Below are 21,942 nucleotides of genomic sequence, written 5' to 3'. Positions count from 1 at the left end.
ATCCGTAAGCATGTTCACCCTAACTTCCCAAGCTGCAGATCCCAGGGCATAGCCAAAGTCAACTATAGAAGCAAAATCAGGAAACGTCTGCAGGGTCTTTTATTACAGAAGGAAAGGGAGCTTGCTGCTCTCCAGCAGGTTACTGGAGAGGAAGCCAACGTCATTCACATAACCCTTGAGATCTCCTGACCTGTGCTAATCTCTTCATGGAACTATGGTGGATACAGAGCCAACTTTGGAGGAAGCATGGAACTCTATTGCTTTCTCTCTCCAGAGCTGTACTGCTCCAAGCAGAGTCGATGGCCAGTTGCCGACGTCAGCCCCGAGGTGGAACACTTGCCCAGAGCATGAGCTCCAGGCTTCAGTTTCCAGCACAAGAACCTGCTTGACTTCAGCCTAGGAACCAGTTTGCTTTCTTCCCAACTCTTTCCTAGCTTGGTTTGAGGATCGTAGGAAATCAGGTAGGATAGTACAATGGCCACAATTACCACTACAAAGCCAGGTTTATCTGAAGAGAGAACCTACATTATATTCGGAGCCAGGTTTGGTGGCATACACTGTAATACCAGCACTTTGGAAACTGAGGCAGGAAGACCCTAAGTTTACTGCCAGACTGAACTCAAAGAGACCCTGTCTCCGACCCCACCCCCTCCACAAGAGGAAACGCCTAGGCAGGTGATATGCACTTGGAAGTTGGAGGCTGAAGGACCAGGACCAGAAGTTTGAGATCATCCTCAGCTACATGGCAAATCTGAGGTTGGACAGGGCTACATGAGACCCTGCTTCAAAAAAAAAAAAAAAAGGGAAGGGCACTCAAGTGCCTGTGATGTTATTGGTGAGGTCCCTGGTAGGTAGACCAGACCACACTCCTCCAGTAGAAGGCCCTACATCCATTACTGGCAACACAAATTGCACTCTGTAGGTTATTTCTTTTTCTTTTTTCTTTTTTTTTCTTAAAAAAAAAAAAAAAAAAAAAAAAAAGGACAAGAAGCTGGGAAGTGGATTTGAGGGGAGATCTGTGCAGAACTGAAGGTGGAATTAAGCAGGAGAGAAATACATGGTATGCATGTATGAAATTCTCAAAAAATTACGTAAAAATTATGTATGTATAATAAATATCCCTCAGGGTCTAGCCAGACATGTTGGCGCATGCCCTTAGCCCCAACACTCAGGAGGCAGAGGCAGGAAGGAGGATCTCTGTCAGGTCAAGGCCAGACTGGTCTACACAGTGAGTTCCAGGAGAGCCAGAGCTACACTGGGACTCTTGTCTCAAAAAAAGAAAATGAAGTCAAATCATTACCTGCCAGAATCATTCCAACTCACTGGCTCAATGGAGAGAATCCCCAGATAGGTCTATGGCCTAATTCGCACAGACTTAGCTAGGCACAAATCACGTTTTTAATAATGCCTCAATCCAGACAGATTACACCTGCGGCCAGAGCATGTCCTCCACAGTGATGTTTGGGCTTCACCCGCGCTCTTCCAGATCCTTATACTTGAGGGATGGAAGAGAATGAGGAAATCCCCCAGGCCCAAGTGCAGGCCTGCCTGAAGCAGTTTTCTTGGAGGTCCAGGGGACAGTCATCTCTGGAGAGGAATAATGTTGCAGCTGTGAAAAGAAACAGCGACACAGCTCAAGCTTGATGGTTCCATCTGGTGAGACCTCCAGGCGACAAGCCTCGTGGGCTTCTCAACACTTTTTTTCTCTTCTTTAAAAATTGTATTTGTCGGGCTGGAGAGATGGCTCATCCGTTAAAGGCTGGGCTCACAACCAAAAACATAAAAATTGTATTTGTCATCAGACATTGGTGGTGCATGCCTTTAATCCCAGCACTAGGAGGCAGAAGCAGGTGGATCTCTATGAGTTTGAGGCCAGCCTGGTCTACAAAGCAAATTCCAGGACAGCCTCCAAAGCTACAAAGAAACCCTATCTCTAAAAAAGAAGTATTTTTTTTTAAATGATTTATTTATGTGCATTAGTGTTTTGCCCGCAAGGATGTCTGTGTGAAGAAGTCAGATCCCCAGGAACTGGAGTTACAGACAGTTGTGAGCTGTCATGTGGGTGCTGGGAATGGAACCTGGGTCCTCTGGAAGAGCAGCCAGTGCTCTTAACTGCTAAGCCATCTCTCCAGTCCAAAGCTGTAGTTTTCAATTTATTCATTGTGTATGTGAGAGTCCGTGTGTGTGTGTGTGTGTGTGTGTGTGTGTGTGCCATACACAACCTGCAGGAATCAGTTCTCTCTCCAACATGTGGGTACTGGGGATCAAAATCAGATCACAGGGTTTTTAGGAATACTTTTACTGGCTGAGCCATCCCAGCAGCCCTTTTCCTCCTCTTAAAGCTGATGCTCAGGTAATGAAAGAGCCAGAGACTCCTAGGTGACCTGAGGGTCTCTGCCTCCTGCCTGCAGCCTCACCTAAGGACACTGCAACAACACTGTGGTGTGAGAGAGTGAATGCATTACCCCAGCAGTCCTTTTCCTGCCCAGCGTGTCGGAGTCAGTCTGAGCTGGTGTTTCTCCCCTCTGCGGATCACTGTCACATTCAGGGGCTTCTGAAAGGCAAAGACGGTCACTCTCAACTCAGCTTCCTTCACACTCCAAATGGACGCAGGCAGAATGCTGAGATACCACTTCCTTCCTGACTGTGAAATTATAGGTCCCTGAAGCTGGCGTTAAGGGGCTGTTTACAACTTCAAAGTTGTGGGAGGCAAAACACAGTGGTAGGAAGTAGTGATCTGAGAAGAATGTCCCCCACAGGGTAGTGTATTAAAGCACTTGGGTCCCTATTTGGGACCCTGGGAACTGACCTCCACACCTGCTCTCTAACTAGCAGCAGTGGAATCTCTAAAACAAACTCTCCCCAGCTTGGAAGGTACAGCAGCTCCCTGCTGCTCCCCAGGTAAAGGCAGCAACCAATTACCACCATGAGGCACTCCAAGGTTGGCCTTGAGTGGCCTGACACCTGGCCATCCCCCAGCTCCACATCCTGTCCTTCTCTCCTTTCTCCTGGTTCTAACCTCCAACCAACACCCTTTGGCTGCTTTGCTCTTCCTGCTCCCACAGCCTTCGACAGCCTGAAGGCTCTCCCGTGGTGGCTGCCACACTTAATCAACTTCTATACACACCAAGGCTCAGTCCTTAGGAACACTCTCCTTCAACCCCTAACTAAATCAGAACCCCACTGCTTTCCTCCAACACTCCTGTGCTTCCTTTTGTAACACTTGTCAGGGTGTGAAATTGCATGCCTGGCATTATTAAATGAATGCCTGCCCCCACAATGTGCTCTCAGTACAAGGGCTTTCTCCTTTTGTTCCCTGCTGGACCCCAACCCCCAGTCTGAAAGTGAGCACACACAGGAGAAGGTACCGAGGGAAAGACACAGGGCTTTGATTTTTACTTAAAACATTTTTGCACTAGGTGATTTTGTTCGTAAGATAAATAGGTATTATTATTTGTTACTGAGACACAATTTGCATGTAATAAAGTATATGGCTCAGTGGATTTCCTACACTCAAAGAGTTATGAGCCAGAAACGTCTAACTGGAATGTTTGCATCATCCAAAAGACCATTAGCAGTCAGTCAGCTCCTGTTCCTCCAGCAATCACCAATCTCCTATCTCTCTGCTTTGTCCATCTGCTTTTTAGACAGTTTCATGGAGTGGGATCATATGGCCTTGTGCTAGGTCTCTTTCACTTTGAATCCTGTTTTCAATATCCATGTTGTAACAAAGAACTTACTACACTCCTATGGCTGAACTAAATATGCACTGTTTTGTAATAAAACAAACAAACAAAAACCAGTGTGTACATTGTGGTGGCACACACCTCCCAGCACTAGGGAGGCAGAGGCAGGAAGATCTCTCTGAGTTCGAGGACAGCCTAGAGTACATTAGTGAGCTCCAGGACAGCCAGGGCTACACAGAGAAACCTTGTCTCAAAACAACAACACCCACTCAGAAGAACAAAACATAATCCAAAGCAGTGTTAAAGATCAAATCCCAGACAGACAGATGCCCAGCACTGAGGGTTTGCTTCCCTCCAGAAAATTTTGTTTGTTTTGTTTTTCGAGACAGAGTTTCTCTGTAAAATATTACTGGCTATCCCAGAACTCACTCTGTAGACAGACCAGGCTGGCCTCCCATTCACAGAGATCCTCAAGCCCCAGCCTCCAGAGTGCTGGGATGAAAAGCATGCACCACCACTGCCTGGCTCCCTCCAGGAAATTCTGATGCTGGAAGCCTAACCCTGGTGTGATAGAGTAGGAGACTGGGCTGTAGAAAGGTGTCATTTAGGGAGTCACTTGAGCAAGCTGTGCCATCTACCAGACCCGACTCTTGGACTTCCATCCCAGCTCCCTAAATGGAAGCAGCATGCGTCTGAGGCTTGAGAGGCACCCAGATGCTGGGGCACACCTAACTCACCCCCTCGCTATGCTGCACCACACTGCCGACATTCTGCAGCGACTGAAAGTTTTGGGTGTTCACAGAGCCGAACTCCACAATCTCATCATCCACTTGCAGGCCCTAAAGACAGGAGAAAGTTAAAAACCAACCAAGAGATTAAATGCATTTCTGGTCATTTTTACTGCTCAATATGCAACTCAGTGGCAAGGTCAAGTGCTCACTTCTTAAAGGGGAAGAATGGGAAGCAAAGAGGCAAAGATTTGGGCTCCGCATACAGGAAGGTGAGTGGGTGAATAGGCCACCTCATCCTGGAGGTCCCTTCTAGGGCAGATCTAGCAAATGGCATGTCCAATGGAGGCCTTGAGGGCCACACAAAAAACTCAAAATGCCTTCTGGAGTTTCTGAGCCAGGCTCCAGGGCAAGAAGAGGCATGCTAAAGCAGGCTTATTTTTTCGGACAAGACAAACATTTGCCCCTAGAAGTCCCTAAACAGCAGCCACAGGCACAAGGCCAGACAGAACCAGCCCGGCCCTTTCATTTCAGACCCCAAGATGATAGATGTCCACTTACTCATGTCTTAGCCCTTTCATTTCAGACCCCAAGATGATAGATGTCCACTTACTCATGTCTTAAACACCTGCCACTGGCTGACTGTAGCTAGGCGCTCAATACTGCAGACCCAGCTGGGACTAAAACAGAGCAGACTGCAGTCTGCAGCCTTCTGACTTGATTTTATTTTGCTTTTTAAATTGTTTATAGCACTAGGAATCCAACCTAGGCAAGAGCTCTACCAAAGAGCTACATCCTTAGTCCTTCTTCACTTTTAATTTTAAAATAGGATTTTGCTAAATTGGCCTAAACTTGTAATGGTCCTTCCTCAGCTGCCTGAGTAATTGGGATTATGAACTCTTGTGACCTTTTTTTTTTTTTAATTCTTTTTTTTATTATTATTTAATGTGAATTGGTGTTTTGCCTGCTTGTTTGTCTGTGTACCACTCGTGTGCCAGATGCCCATGGAGGCGAGGAGAGGGCATTGGATCCCCTAGAACTAGACTTACAGATGATTTTGAACCTCCATATGGGTGCTGGGAATTGAACCTGGGTCCTCTTAAAGAACAGCCAGTGATCTTAACCACTGAGCCATCCCTCCAGTCCTGAGAGTTTAATGGTCACAAGAAAACTGGTAGGATCTGGATTCAGAATCTAGTTCTGCTTCCCAGGAGCTGCATATCCTGGCACGGGCTGCTCTTCCTCAGGGTCAAAGAGGGAGACAAGCAATCCTACCCCAGAGGATGGCTGCAGAGTTCAGCTTAAATGCATGCCTACAAAAAACTTCTACATGAATATTCACAGCGGCATTATTTATAATAGCCCCAAAGTAGAAGCGATCCAAACATACATGAGCTGACAAACGGACAAACAAAACACGCCTATTATATAGTGGGATATTATTTGGCCATATAATGCTGTGACGCCTAGATATCTGACTAAGCCCTGAATAAACCCTGAAAACAGGAAAGAGGACTGAGTAAAAGACCACCTATCATAGGTCTTCATTCTCATGAAATGTACAGAATAGGCACATCTGTCTGGACAAAAAGACTGGGGGTTGCCAAGTCCCTAGAGGCTTGTCTGGGACCAGAGTATCTGTGGAGATACCGGGAAACTGAGTGCAGTGCTAGACACACAGCTCTAAGACTACTCTGTATCCTTTAGTAAGCCAGCCATCTCAGTGATGACGCTGAGATGTCTGCTCAGAATCCATCAAGAAAAGAATTAATTTCAAGCTCTTCTCATTCTGTTTTGCTTAACGTCCAGGGAAAATTGTTCCAAGAAGAATGCCTCCTTTCTTCCTTGACACATGCTGTCCCACAACAGGTCTCTCTCCCTGAGTCCAGTGGGCTGGCCCATGTACACCAAACTCTGGCCAGCATGTGTTAAAGGAGCAGAGGAATTCCGAGCCACAGAATGAGAGAACAGGTTTGGCCTCCAACAAGCCTCTGCAGCCCAGGGTGACCTAACTCACAGCACCCCTGGGAGTGGATGCAGGGAAGCAGGCAGGATTACCGCAATACTGGCCGGGGAACCAGGGCTGATACTGTTCACTTTGGCGAAAGCCTGGGGTAGGATGGGGCTGTTGGAGCCCAGCCTGCGGCTCATGGCCTCTTCTTGGGCTTCAGCCATGTCCCGGGCCTGCTTCTCCTTGTCCCGAGCATGCAGCTGGTGCAAGGCCTCTTCCACCTGCTTCATCACTGCCTTGTGATCATTCTGTAGACCTGGGAAGAGAGCAGCATGTCAGAGGTGAGGGACAACAGCCCAGGACACAGGACAGATGAAACAAGACTCCTGAATCTGCTCACTGCAATGCTGCATCTTGTCAACTTCGTTGAGACCAAGAATCACTCAAGAAAAGGCTCTGGAAGCATCTTTCAGGGCATTTCCAGAGGAGGTTTAACTGAGGAAGGAAGACAGTCCATCCCATGAGGCCAGCATTCAGTGCCCTGCCTCCTGAGGAGGCACACTGTACCTGGGTGCCCAAGGCTCCTGTGCCCTCAGACTTGAGCCAGAACAAACTCTTCTTTCTTAACTTTCTTTTACCAGGTATTTTTGTCACAGCAACCAAAAAAGTAACAACACACAGAATGTTTAGAGTGCTCATTTGACACTAGACACAAAGTCAGAGTCCAAGGGGAAGACAAACCCATAAACCAGATACAGGGTCGACCCAGCCTCACTAGCAAGTACCTAGTGAGGAAGGCAGCTATAGACAGGTGATGACCGCCTAAGTGAGGGCATCAAGACAGCCCTCAAAAGCAGCACAGGCCCTGCTGAGCCCTGACGTGTAAGCAGAAATCAGGGACTTCCAGCAGCAACCATGCTGCCACCTCATGCATGAACAGGGACAATGGCTGAAGTCATGCAGAAGTGAGGTGGCTGGGCAGGATGCAGCACGTGCAATCCCAATGCCTGGAGACAGAGGCAGGAGGGTCAGAAGGCCAGTGCAGGGCGTGTGACACCCTGTCCCCAGGAAAAGAGTGAAGCAGAGTGGCTGCTGGAAGGATTTCACCGAGGGTGGAGGTGGTACTCTGTTAACAGAGTGTTTGTGAGCACCCGAGACCCTGGGGTTCGAGCCCCAGCCTCAGGAACTCAGGAGGTGGAAGCAGAAGGACCAAAAGTTCAAGGCCATGCTCAGCTAAATATTGAGGGCTAGCCTGGGGTACATCCAAGCCTGTGCCAAACAAACAAAACAACTTCTGTTTTCTCTTAAATTCTTTTTTTGTAAAGATGTATTTATGTACCTGTATGTACATTTGCACACCAGAAGGCATTGGATCCCATGGAACTTCAGTTATAGATGGTTGTGAGCCACCATGTGGTTGCTGGGAATTGAACTCAGAACCTCTGGAAGAGCAGCCAGTGCTCGTGACCACTGAGCCATCTCTCCAGCCCATTCTCTTAAAATTCTTGTACAGACGTAAGACCCTAGTAATGCATGTGTCCTGATACTCAGTGTCAGGCAGGCAACTGCTGCTGGACCCCTGCCAATTGATAGGGCTTGACAGGCAAATCCAGTGCTGCCAAACCTTCGATTTTTCTAGAAAAAGCTAAAAATGAGGGCTTTGAGGGGGAATAGCCTCTAATTTTTTGTACTAAAAGCTAATTCATAATGTTGAACCAGGGACTGGAGAGGTAAATCAGCAATTCAGAGCACTGACTGCGCTTCCAAAGGACCCAGGTCCAATCCCAGCACCCACACAAATGTTCACAACCTTCTGCAACTCTAGTTCCAGGGAAGCTAAGGCCCTCTTCCTGCCTTTGCAGGAACCTCAAACACATACTGTATGCAGGCAAAACACCTATGCACATACATAAAAATTAAAATTAAATGACGAACCATCATGCCAGTCCAACATGTCCTGTCTGGAGGCCAGTCCTGAATGCAGCTGGCATTTAATGTACTTTTTAAACCTAAAAATGATTTCCTCTACCTCTCTGGATTCCACTCCTTACTTCAATCCAGGCCACTCATATAATTAGTCTGTAGTCTCAAAGATAGCCTGGTACTCTAGCCCACACTGGCACCCATGGGTCACAGACTCTCCAATTCTGCAGGAGCTTTTGACTGTGGGCTGTTTGGCCATCTACCCTGGTTTGACAATCCTGTGACTGTGCAGCAAAGACAAGGCCCTCAGGCATTACAGGACTCAGGTACTGGGCCCACAGTAGCACAAGTGAGAAAAAAACAAAAAACAAAAACTAGACACGAGATCAGGAAGGCTTAAAACACAAAGTCATATACGGTTACTATGACTAGAAAAGCCTCCCAGTGGTAAACCCCCGAGGAGCCCCAGAACCTCCAGAAATGCCTGCACAATTCACATTCACCACACAGCTGTGGTGAGAAGAGAAATGACTTGGTAGCTAATACATTACAATTCCACATCAGAATTCAAAAGGCTTTCATCGCCTGGGTAAACACTTCTGCAGCAATTATTTCAAAACCAAGCTTAAGTCATAAATGTACCATGCTAACACTTGCTGGTGACTAGAGGAGACTGGGGACAAAGCATATGAGACCTCTCTGCATTATTTTTCCAATTTCTATGTAAGCCTGGGACTATTCCTTAAGAAAAGTCCCTGATTAAGAACACAATAAACTTGTAGAAACAGTTTTTCAGAAGAATATTAACAAGGGGGAGTTCTTCAACCATATTCTTTTTGTTTTTTTTCTAGACAAGGTTTCTCTGTATTGTTTTGGAGCCTGTTCTGGAACTCGCTCTGTAGACCAGGCTGGGCTCAAATTCACAGAGATCCTGCCTCCCGACTGCTGGGATTAAAGGCAGTCGCCACTAATGCCTGGCTTCAACCATATTCTTCACACATAATAAAGTCATTAAGATGATATAAAACTAACATACAGAGTAGAACAGTGTAAAATGGCCAGCAATAGGCTAAGCATAACTGAAAATCTATGCTGGAATTGGGGTGTAGTTCAGTAGTAACTGAGTACTGAGTATGAACTCAGCACTAAGTTCCATCCCCAGCAACACAGAGGCACAAGCACGCCGAGAGAGAGAGAGAGAAAGAGAGAGAGAGAGAGAGAGAGAGAGAGAGAGAGAGATAGCGCGAGCACACAAGTGCACCCACACGCACGCACACTACATTTCAAATTAATGGGAAGAAAATGATGCTGAAACATGAAGGTAATCATTTGAATAAAAATCAGCATTCCTCAAACTTCCCCAAGGTCCTGCTAATAACGCAGAAGTGAGTGGCCACAGCCCTGGGGGTTTAGAGGCTTAGAGTAAAACCCACAACTCCCCCACATCTGGCTGTCTCTGCATGATTTTCCTGTTCTCTGGGTCTCCCTGGCTGCTTTAATGCAAAACTGAGACGTTTTAAACACCAGAGGACCCAGGGTAAGAAGGATGTTCTGCAGGGCTCTGTCATCACACTGGCTTTAACCTTGCCTCTTACTCTGCATCCTATTTTTGAGAAGCAGGCTTCATTACCAAAACACTCTGCAGATGAAGCCAGAGTTGGGGTACATTCATCGGAAATCATTAAGTGTAAACCATGGATGATTAATCGGCTAGTGTAACTGGGATGGAGGGCTGGTTATCTATCCATGTCAAGTAAAACATGCTCACATCCTCAACCCTGAAGCTGATGCACACATGACCTCATGAAACAAAATTGACTGTGTAGGTCAGGTATAATTAAGGATCTTGAGAGGAAGGATGAGCCTGGATTTCCTGGGAGGGCCTCATATCACCACAGGCTCTTAACAAGTTGAAGAGGGAGGCAGGAGGGCCAGAGAAAACGATGCAATAACAAAACCAAAGGCTAGAAAGATGTAATCGCTACTTCTAAGACTGAGAATGGCCAAGAGCCAAGGGACACAGGTGGCTTCAGAAAAGACAAAGAATACACCTCCCCCAGCCTAGCGGGAGCCAGCCCTACTGACACCTTGATTTTGTCACTGAGACCATCTGGACTTCTCACCTCCAGAACAGTCAGAGATAAGACATGTCTGTAGCTTGTCATGGCAGAGACACAAACCTAATATCCTCTCCAGGTGCCAGACATGCCCTGCTAGTTACTTCATGAAAACAAAGGAACACATAGAAGATTCTCTTAGGATAGCAATGGGCCTGCAGAGGGATAGGTTTGCCCAGCTTTCCTGGCAGGTAGTAGAGGCTGTGAGAGGAAATGGTAACTGACACAGTGAGTTGAGGGTACAGGGCCAAGACATTTCCTCCTGTCACCTGCCTACTGACTGGAACACAACCTGTGGGCCCTGAAGACTGAGGCAGAGCCTGGCTTTTGCTGACCCTTGTACTGCATACTTCAAGGGTCCCTACTGAGGTCCTTTCTGTTTGAATGGTGACAGTCAGGTGACTACTCTAGGCGCTGAATCTACTTCATGGATTTGATGGGGCTGGCAAGCAATCCTGGTACAGGCTTTTACTGCTAATTCAATAAAGCTCCCATAACGAAGTCACGTTTTCGTCCCCTGCTTTTTCCTTCTTACACAGCCCAGACTGACCTCAAACCCCTGATCACTATTGGTTTGCACCACCATGCCCAGCTTGAAACTAAGTTTTTAGTTTGTCTTTGTATTTTTGAGTTTGGATTTGTTTGTTTTTAAACAGACAGGGTCTCTCTGTACAGGTGGCTGTCTTGGAACTCGCTCTGTTGACCAAGCTGGTCTTAACCTCAGAGAGATCTACCAGCCTCTGCCTCCCGAGTGCTGAGATTAAAGACGTGCACCACCACACCGAGCTTAAAAGGGAAAAATAAAACCATCAACATGGACCTCTTCAGTCTGCCCTATTCCCTTGGTTCGCAGTCCCACAAGGATGACAAGATATTCTGTCAGAGCAGAAAAGCTTTGTAACCCCCACCACAGGCTAAGACAGAGTCCCAGGGAGGGTCACTTACAGATGATGTTGTGCCTTGCCGTTCGGACCTGGTACAAGTCCACATCTGCCCGGGGATAGCCCTCACAGTCCACCAGTGGCTCACTCATCCCAATTCCTTTTTGCTGGAGGAAAGACATGTGGTTAAAAAGATCTCACAGATAAGAGTATCATGATGCAATTCTCTAGACCCTTGCCCTTCTAACTCATGACAAAAGTGATAGTAACGCCATACAGTGATCTCTTTAGTACACAGCAGGCTCTTTGACTGTGTCCTTACAATTGCAGTGGGTACTATTTCTTAAAGTAATTCTTAATAATGAAAGCAACGAGGCCAAAAAGATGAATTACTGGATAAAGATGCCTGCCGTCAAGATTAACAACCTGAGCCGGGTGGTGGTGGTGATGGTAGTGGTGGTGCAGACCTTTATTCCCAGCTCTCAGGAGGCAGAGGCAGGTAGGTGGATCTCTATGAGTTCAAGCCTAGCCTGGTCTACAGTGCAAGTTCCAGACCAGTCAGGGCTACTCAAAGAAAGAAACAATATCTCAAAAAACAAAACAAACAAAAAGATTAACAACCTGAGTTCAATTCCTGGGACCCACATAAAGGTAGAGGAGGAACACAAATTTCACAAAGGTGCCCTCTGACCTCCATACACACTCTGTGCACCAATATCCGCCCCCCCCCACACTGTACACACATTAATAAAATGAAATCTTTAAAAAATTTTTAATGTAAGTAATGCATGAGCACAGTGCAAAGCCAAAGACCCCAGGGTTGGACTGTATGTAGCTCAGTGGCAGATCACTTGATTAGTATATGAAAGACCTTGGGTTTGGTTCTCTGCAGCATAAAAAAATTAATAAACAGGGCTAGGAATCTGGGATGTACATCAGTTGCTCTAGTGCTCGCCTAGCATGCATGAAACCATGGACTCCATCCCCAGCACTGCATAAGCCAGGTGTGGTGGGGAATGATGTGGAGGCAGGAGGATCAGAAGTTCAAGGTCATCCTTAGCTACACAGTAAGTTCAGTATCAGCCTGGGACACATGAGATCTCTCCAATTAAAGCAACAACAAAACACTCAAAAAGCCTTCAGAGGTTCCCTCAGCCCCATCCCTGACCTGAACCCTCCAACTCCTCCTTCTAACAGCTGACACCTGGCTGAAGCCTTGAAGCTGGAGGGTATAAACTCCAAAGAAATCCAGCTGAGGCCAGGTTTTGACTCTTCAAACAAATAAAAAGATGTAAGAGGCCCACCAAGATTCCTTTCATCACTGATGGCACTGGCTGCCTCCAGGGAAAGAAACTAAGCGGCTGGGAATTAGGGAAGGCAGAGCTTCTGCAGGTGATATCCATTAGCGGGGGTCTGAATCTGAACATTGGGAATATATTCCCTATTCAAAACAATACATTCACTTTAACACTTTATATTCAGCCTCACTGTGTTTACCCAGGCTGTTCTCAATTCCCTGGGATTAACCAATTCTCTAGCCTCAGTCTCCTGAGTCACTGGAACCAGAGGTACCTCTGTTTTAGGGCCTGTTTTAGCAAGCGTTTATTTGAAGCAGGTTCTCACATTGTAGCTCATGTTGACCTCATACTCATGGCAATCCTCCTGCTTCAGCCTCCCAAGTACTGGGATTTCAGGTCTGAGCCACCACTCCTGAAGTTTTTTTCTGAAGTTTCCCTACATAAATCAGGGGACAAAGGACAAAAGCAACAGAATGTGTTCCACTGAGGGGGCAGGAACTGCCCAGTTGCCTAGACTTTTATCTCAATCCCAATTCTGCCACATACAAGCTGGGCATCTCTGTCTAAGACACATTCCAAACCTCACTTTCCTCGGCTGCACCATGGAAATACAACAGGCACTTGCTAGAAGACTAATACACAAACTTGAATTTGAATGCTTAATAAGGAGCCAGGCACATTCAGTATGGTGGACTGAGTAGAGGCTCCCAAATATGGCCACGTCCTACTCCCCAGAACTTCTGTGACTTTGTGAGGAAGGATGGGGTCCAGGCCAGGATCCTATGGTTAAGGTGAGACAGGAGGATTAGGCCAGGTCTCTTCAGTCCTCCATTGGTCAAGAATAGTCCGTTTGGGGGTAGCTGCTACAAACCCAGATTCCAAGCTAACTCTGAAATCTTCCATTTAAAACAGTTCTGAGTCAACAAAATTCACATACAGATAACTGAGCCACTGAAAGTATACAATTCAGTGGTTTGTAATGTGTTCAAGAGTTAATCACCCACCACCACAGTTGTAGTATGTTTGCATCAACACCCCCTACAAAAAACAAACCTTGGACAGCCCACTCCTACAATCCAAGCTTTCAGGAGGCCAAGGCAAAAGGACATAAAAATCAAAATCATCCTGACTGTGTATCTTGTCTCAAAAAACAAAAGGTTTTTTTCTTAAAGACACAGAGGGTTACCAGAGAAGGTTTGACCAGCCTACCCTGAACGGTAAGAAGACACTTGCATCCTTCCCTTCCCCAAACCTTTGGCAACCATTGAAAGACTTTATACAGAGCATCCTATCCTGGAGCTGTTCTGAAACTCTAGACAATGTCTGAGCATTATAATCACAGAGAGAAAAGGTTTATTTGGTTTTGAAGTTCCAGCACAGAACTGGACAGACACACTGTGTGTATGTATGTATGTATTTTGGGAGACTCTTAGTTTTAGCTTTGTGGAGAGGTAGAACATCCTCTTGGAAGCAGACGGTGGAGGAGGCCACTTCTGTCATGACCCTGGGAACAAGGGGGAAAAAAACAGAAAGAAACAAAGGCCTGAGGCTCCACTAGCTCTGCACTCCAACGACCCTGTAACAGTAACGACCCAGCCAGGGCGCACATCCAATGACCTTTAGTAACTTCCCCAGCCAGGGCATGTCTCCAGTGACCAACAGTAACTACCCAGCCAGGACACACTTCCACTGACCTATAGTAACGACCCCAGCCAGGGCACAACTCCACTGACTGACAGAGCTCTACCTCCTAAAGGTCCCACCATGTCTCAAGAGCATTACCCTAGGCACCAAACTTTAAACATTCGGGTATTCAGAGAAGACTTCAGAGACTCAAAATAAAACAGGACATTTCATATACAGGAAACCACGAAACACCAGGCACTAACACACACTTAATAATCCCAACATATGATAGGCCAAGACAGTAAAATTACAAGTTTGAGGCCAGCTTGAACTAGAGAGAGTTGGAGTTTTACCCAGATGTGCATCAAAGAGAGCCCACCAGCATACAGGAAGCTGAAGCAGGAGGATTGCCAAGAGCTCAAGGCTAGTCTGGGCTACAGAGTAAGTAGAGGGAGCTAGCTAGAAGTACATAGCAAGGTGAAAGAAAGAGAGGGAACACATAAAATACATAAATTAGTATGATTATTTCATTATTCCTTTTATTATACAATAAAATTCACTATTCCCTTTATTGTTCCAAATATCCCATTGTATGGGTAGACTATTTTATTTATCTGTTACTTGAAGGACATGTGTGCCATTTTCCACATCTTAGATATTTTAAACAATGTATACAAATTTTGGGATGAATATATATTTTCAATATATAATTATCACATGTGAGGAATGGATTTTCTGGGTTATGTGACTGTTAAATTTTTGAGAAACTGCTAAACAGTTTTAAAAAGCAGCTACACCATCTTACAGCTGTCTGGCTTCCAGTTTTTCCGTATTCTCCCTAAGATGCTACCTACATTTTCATTGCACCCATCCAAGTGAACGTGAGTAGTATCTCCCTGTGATTTTAACTACGCTTCCCTAACAGCTATGACTGTCCTTCATGTTTTGCTTTTAGGATTTATTTTGTGTGTGAGTGTTTCTCCTCCATGTATGTATGGGAACCATGCGCATGCAGTTCCCACAACGGTCAGATGTGGAAGTGGAGTTACAGGTGCTTTTATGTTACCATGTGGCTGTCCTCCAACTCAGTGATCTGCCTGCCTCTGCCTTCCCAGTGCCGGGATTAAAGATGTGTGCCACCATGGCCCACTAGGTAAGTGCTTTACCGTCACTTAAAGCAGTCCTTAGCTGAGAGTTTTCTTGAAATGCAATCTGCACCCCACCCCAGTTAGAATATGCATTTTATTTATTTATATATTTTGGGATAGAGTTCAATATGGCCCAGGCTGGCCCAGAACTAAGAATTATCTGAACTTCAAGTCCTCCTGGCTCAACCTTCCAAGAGCAGCGTTTACATGTGAGGATGCCTCTCCTGGCTGCAACCTGCATTTTACCAAGAGGCCCAGTTAATTCTCACTGATGACGTTCATTAAGTCCCAATTGAAAGCGGGTGGCAAGGCACGCCCAATCTTGTAACGTTACCTATGGACAGGACGGTGACAGTGGTGATTATCACTATGCCTCAGCAAATATTCTATCTTTGTGACCAAGGCAGTTTAGCTAATGCTTCAGGCCTGTCATGATGGCACGGGCCCGTAATTCCCGCACGTGGAATGCTGAAGCAAGATGATGAAGAGTTCGAGGCCAGCTAGGGCTGCGTTAAAAAAAAAAAAAACAAAAAAAAACAAAAAAACAAAAAAACAAAAAACTAAAAACCACGAAGTTAATGCTTCAGAAAATGAAAATAAATCCCACGTCAAGCTGTTATTGAGGGGAGCTTAGAGCTTGGCAGGAACTCCGGGCCGCGCATCCGCAGGCCTCCCGGTCCTCCCCGCCCGGAGCCCTGGCCACACTCACGCTCTCCAGGACGTCGTAATTAGCTTTAATCTGCGCCTCGATCTCCTCCTTGCGTCGCATCAGCTCCTGGATGTCGCTGACCGCGGCCGCACGGGCCTCGGAGGACTCTGCCCTGTGGCGGGCTTCCTCACCTGACATCGCGGACCACAACCTGCCGCGCTGGACGCCGGGTTTCCCGGCTACGGACGCCAGCAGAGACGCCCGTACGGGTCCCTCCGAGGGCCAGAACACTCAGCCGACGCTGGAGCACGGGGAAACGTACAGGGTGGAGCTTGAAAGTGGGACTAGGTCACCGGAAGCCCCGACTAGAGAGACCACGTGGTTTCCCAATGACCCGGCAGACAAACTGAGGCAGGGATAACCTAGGCTTCTCTTACTATAACTTCGCAGCCGACTCATTTTCTTCTTTCTCTTCCTTCCTTTTTTTCTTTCGTTTTCCATCCTTTCCTTTTCCTTCCTTTCTCTCCTTTTTTTCTTTCTTGCTTTTCTTCCTTTCTACCTTTTTCTTTTCCTCCTTCCTTCTCCCTTTCCTCCCTCCCTCCCTTTTTTTTTTTTTTTTTTTTGAGACATGGCTTCTCTGTGTACCCCTGGCTGTCCTGGAACTCACTATGTAGACCAGATTGGCCTCAAACTCAGAGATTCCCCCTACTTCTGCCTTGTGAGTGCTAGGAGCCACCATGTGTAGTTCACACTTCCATTTTTCGTTCACTCAACCCATACTGTGCGTCAGCTGTATGCATGTGAGAGGATTTTGTCCTGCCGTCCAATTCAGCTCTTCCTATCTACAAAGCCCTTGAGCATTTAAAAAATGGTTTTAAGCATTTTGGGCTTTTCAGACACGATCATCTGTATCTCAGGCTAACCTCAAACTCATTATGTAGATGAGTTTTTTAGAATATTCTGCAATTTCATACATGTATACAACACTGACTCTTGTCGCACCCACCATCAACACCCCCTCCCATTCTGCCTGGGTCCACCTCCCACAACACTTCCTCTTCACACCTTCAAGTCCTCATATTTTCTTTTTTTAATAACCTGCTGAGTTCAATGGCCTGGAGTTGGGATTTTCTTTGGGTTCCCAACCAGCCCCCACATAAAGACATGGAGAGTTATCCTTAATTATGAATGCTAGGGTTATGAATGCTTGGGTTTTGCTTAGGCGTGTCCCACTAGCTCTTTTAACAGAACCTGCTTCTATTCATCGACCTTTTGCCTTGAACTTTTTACCTTTCTTTCATTCTGTATGTCCTACTTTCCTGTTTCCTCTACGTCTGTCTGGCCGGCCCCCTGGCATCTCCCTGTCATCTCTTTTTCTTTATTCTCCTGAGCCTAAATTTGTCCACTTACTTAATCTCCCTGCCCGAAAGTCCTGCCTATACCTCCTCCCTTGCTATTGGCAATTCAGCTTTTTATTAGACCAATCAGGTGCCTTAGGCAGGCAAGTAAAACAGCAACACATCTTTACATAGTTAGATATTCTGCAACAATGGCCTTATACATCTGATCTTCCCCCTTCTCCCTCCATGGGCAGGGACTGCAGACAGATACCACCAGGCAGGGGTTATGTAAACCCAGGGTTTCATGGATGCTAGAGAGCACTCTACCAACCACTTTCAGATTTTTTTTTTTTTTTTTTGGTTTTTCAAGACAGGGTTTCTCTGTGGCTTTGGAGCCTGTCCTGGAACTGACTCTGTAGACCAGGCTGGCCCTGAACTCACAGAGATCTGCCTGCCTCTGCCTACTGAGTGCTGGGATTTAAAGACATGTGCCACCAATGCCTGGCTTCAGTTTGGATTTTTTAAAGATTTATTTATTATTATTTCTTATATTTATAATAATAATATTATTATTGAGTGCTCTTAACCACTGAGCCATCTCTCAGCCCTCCTACAGCTAGATCTTAAGGAGACATTTTCTCAATTGAAGTTCCAACCTCCTTTCAGATAACTCTAGCTTGTGTCAAGTTAACATAAAAACCAGCCTACACACATATAATAAAAATTTTTAAATAGTTATAAGGGATGGGAGTTTAACTTCGTGGTAGGGCCCTGATGAGAAAGAGAGAAAAACAAAGAGATCTCAAATAGTGTTCTACATGCCTTACATGTGATAGTTGGACAACCCAATGAAACCAAGTGTATTGTTGCCCTTATTTGACAGCTAAGAAAACCATTTCAGCCTGGGGGTGGTGGCACACATCTTTAGTCCCAGAACTTGGAGGCAGATGGAGTTCCAGGACAGCTTGGACTGCTACACAGAGAAACCCTATCTCAAAAAAAAAAAAAAAAAAAAAAAAGAAAGAAAGAAAGAAAGGAAGGAAGGAAGAAAGAAAGAAAGAAGAGAAGAGAAAGGAAGAGAAAGAGGGAGAGAGCGAGAGAAAGCTTGCCTCAAAAAAAAAAAAAAATGCTATTTGGAGCCAGGTGTGGTGGTGGAAAGTATGATGTTGTAATTACATAAGAGAATTTCCTTACTACCCTGCAAGTGGTGCTGAGGTTGAAAAGCCACAGGGTGGTGTGAAGAAGCAGATATAACAATATGTAAATTGGGAGAAAGGTATGTGGATGTCTATGGAAACTGGCAACTCTTCTTTGAAATGTTTCCAAGTAACAGGGTCAAGGAGAAGAGTCCCATCAGGGCCTCCTAAAACCAAGGCTATTGGCTAAATGACTGTTACGCTGTTACATCAGTGTATCTGTGATCAAGAATCCTATGAATGCCCCATCCTTTCTGCTGCCTGGGTGGCTCTCAAATCCATCATCGCCTTCATCTCCACTCCTGTCGGGCATTTTCCCTAATTGCAGCCTAACAGCTGACTTCTATTAACCCACTCCCCAGCAGCCTGAATAACATTTCTAAAGGGCACCGTTATTACCATGTTGCTTAAAAGCTTTCAGTGACTTTCTGGCACTCTTGGCTTTTACAGCCTTCCTGGTTTCTTGTTTACTTTTAGGCCCTCAGCCTCCCTCTTTCCTCCTCATACTATTGGATTCTAGAGCTACTGAGCATCTAGCAGTCTAGCACCCAGGGTCTTAGTGCCTGCTCATCTCTTTCTCAGAACAGCATCTCAGGCCTGGCTGATCAGCTCCTTCCAGAATCTTTGTGCCCAGATCCAAAGCTGGGCTGTTCTCTGCCCTTTCCACTTGGTGTGGTGTGTAAATGTTTGCCCAGAATGTACGTGTTTGGCCTGGATTCTCAGAAACTGTGGACAGAGCCTTATTTACCTTTAGGTATTTGAGTGCCTGTTGGGATAGCAGTGTAGGAGAGGTGGAGGGACCACAGTGCACATGATAAGCCAGCTGTGGAACATGTATTCATAGCCTCAGTTCTGGGAAGACAGTGCCCATTGGATCCCCTGAACTTGATAGCCAGCCAGTCTGACAAAATCGATATCCAGGCTCAGTGAAGAGACCCTGTCTCAAAAAAAAAATATGGTGGGATGTGAGACTGAGATCTCTGCCAGCATCCAGGTTGGTTACCTGTACTGGTGACCTGGCCACTTGGCTCAGTCCTGTGGCCCCTGCTGCCCATAAAGAAGCTAGGATTCCCCACCACCACCAAATAAGGTGGACAATGATGGAGAAAGATGGAGAAAGACACTGGACCTCAGCCCTTGGCCTACACACACACACACACACACACACACACACACACACACACACACACACACACAAATTGTAAAGATGGGGCAATGGGATTCCTGTGACATAGAAGCATAATGGAGGATTGCTTGTGAGGAGAGAGCAGCAAGAGTGGACAAGATGGGCAGTGAGATGACTAAGAACAAAGCAAGATGGCCAAGCTTGGTGCCGTCCACCTTACTCCCTGAATTCAGGAGACAGAAGCCAATGGATCTCTGTGAGCTGAGGTCAAGCTGGTCTACAGAGCAAGTTCCAGGACAGCCAGAACTACACAGAGAAACCCTGTCTTGAAAAAAAGAAAAGAGAGAGAGAAAGGAAGAAATGAAGGGAGGGAGGGAGTGAGGGAGGGGGAAGGGAGGAAGGGAGGAAGGAAGGGAGGAAGGAAGGAAGGAGGCTAAGGCAATGGCTCAGTCAGTACAGCATTTGCCACACGAAAGCATGGTGGTGCTGACCAGTAATCCCAGAGCTAGAAGGGTGGGTGGGGGATAGACAGATGTTCTCTGTCCAGCTAGCCTAGCTGAACTGGAGAGCCCAGGTTCGGTGACAGCTTCTGTCTCCAAAGAGAAGGCAACATCAAGATGTCTCAGCAGATAAAAATGCTTGCTGCATAATGCCAGACAACCTGAGGTCAGTCCCCAGAACTCACACAAAAGGAGTAGGGAGTTGACTGCACAGAGCTTTCTCAATGTTAGCATGTTAGCATGGTAGGATGGAATCTCACTGGGTTAGCAAGCTTGGAGAGCTGTCCCCACCCTAAACCTAAAGGACTAAAGGAGGTGCCATCATTTTAAATGTCCCCATCAAAAACTACCTTGAAGCTGGACAGCAGTGGTGCACACTTTTAATCCCAGCACTCAGAGGTAGAGCCAGGCAGATCTCTCTGAGTTTGAGGCCATCCTCATCTACAGAACAGAACGAGTTCTAGAACAGCCAGAGCCACACAGAGAAACCCTGTCTCAAAACACACCACCACCAAGGAAAAAAAAAAAAACTATATTGAAGTTTAATTCCCGTTGTGAAGCATCAGGAAATGTGAACAGGGCTGGGGAGATGGCACAACAATTAAGACACTTGTCAGGCAACCATGAGGCAGGTGACACAGCTATAATTCCAGCCCTGGGAGAAGGGCAGGTGATCCCCAGAGCAAACTGGCTCATAAGGCTAGCTGTATGGTAAACTCGGTGTTTGATTGAGAGACCTTGCTGCAAAGAATAAAATGGAAAATCCAGACTGATTTCCTGATGCCAACCTGAGGCTTCCACATGCACACACATGTGAATTCTCACACGTGTGCCCACACATGAAAACATATATACACAGAGGCACACAGACACACACACTGACAGACACATGGATACAACAATGGAGAGAAAAGATATAAAAAGAGATAGGAATGGTAGCGCTAGGAGTCCCATAATCTCCTGATATTGGAGGCAGGAGGGCCCGGTGCTTAAGGTAATCAATCCTTTACTGTGCAGTGAGTTTGGGACCTGCCTGGGCTACATGAGTATCTACCTCAAAAAGCAAAAAGAGTATATCTAAAAATTATATAAAGAGGGCTGGGGAGATGGCTCAGAGGTTAAGAGCACTGACTGTTCTTCCTGAGGTCCTGAGTTCAATCCCCAGCAACCACATGGTGGCTCACAACCATCTATAGTGAGATCTGGTGCCCTCTTCTGGCCTGCAGGGGATACATGCAGGCAGAACACTGTATACATAATAAATAAATAAATAATAAATCTTAAAACAAAAAAAAAACATAAAAAAAATTATATAAAGAAAAGCATAACGTATGGCCAGAGCACTGAGCTTGGCGGAGGGTGTTGGGATTGAAACACTTAACAGACCACCACGAGAACTGAAGAGGAAGCTGCTGCCTTTTATTACTGAGTAATGGACTTATATACCCAAGCCAGAAGATGGGCTAAGCATAGGAGGAAATCATGCACCACCCACACCCGGGTCAAGGCATGGGCACTGCACACCAGAACAACCTTGTTTGATCAACCTTGTAGAGCTGGAGTTCTACAGCTGGGTGGAGAGGAAGAGAGCTGTAAGGGACAAGTACTTAAATTTCCCAACATAACATATCCCTCATTTTTAGAAAACTGTAGGTAAGACCAAAATGTCTTTGGTTGTTTATGGATGAAGAATGATAAAAGATTACCAGTTTTTGCCAGGTGGTTGTGGTGCATGCCTTTCAACCCAGCACTCAGGAGGCAGAGGCAGATAGA

At 46.2% G+C, this 21,942-nt stretch overlaps 1 protein-coding gene across 1 annotated transcript; it reads right to left on the bottom strand.

The window, feature by feature from the left end:
- Positions 1–974: 974 nt before the first annotated feature.
- Psmd9 (proteasome 26S subunit, non-ATPase 9) lies at positions 975–16,261 on the bottom strand. Its single transcript, XM_051176639.1, has 6 exons — positions 16,068–16,261; positions 11,351–11,453; positions 6,473–6,681; positions 4,424–4,525; positions 2,466–2,554; positions 975–1,609 (listed from the first exon to the last, which is right to left on the bottom strand). The coding sequence occupies exons 1-6, from the start codon at positions 16,203–16,205 to the stop codon at positions 1,582–1,584; spliced, it is 669 nt and encodes a 222-aa protein (XP_051032596.1). The 5' UTR covers positions 16,206–16,261; the 3' UTR covers positions 975–1,581.
- Between the last annotated feature and the right edge of the window lie 5,681 nt (positions 16,262–21,942).

Source organism: Phodopus roborovskii, unplaced genomic scaffold, assembly GCF_943737965.1.
Source record: "Phodopus roborovskii unplaced genomic scaffold, PHOROB, whole genome shotgun sequence".
Lineage (NCBI taxonomy): Eukaryota > Metazoa > Chordata > Mammalia > Rodentia > Cricetidae > Phodopus > Phodopus roborovskii.
Note: the sequence above shows the minus strand (reverse complement) of the source record. Positions and strands in the feature narration are given on the sequence as shown.

Excerpts from the sequence above, each read along its gene's own strand:
- Psmd9 (XM_051176639.1), bottom strand. The coding sequence starts at position 16,205 with ATGTCAGGTGAGGAAGCCCGCCACAGGGCAGAGTCCTCCGAGGCCCGT. Across the intron at positions 11,454-16,067 it reads ATTACGACGTCCTGGAGAGC|CAAAAAGGAATTGGGATGAG; the intron begins GTGAGTGTGGCC and ends TCTTTCCTCCAG. Across the intron at positions 2,555-4,423 it reads TGGTGCAGCATAGCGAGGGG|AAGCCCCTGAATGTGACAGT; the intron begins GTGAGTTAGGTG and ends TTTGCCTTTCAG.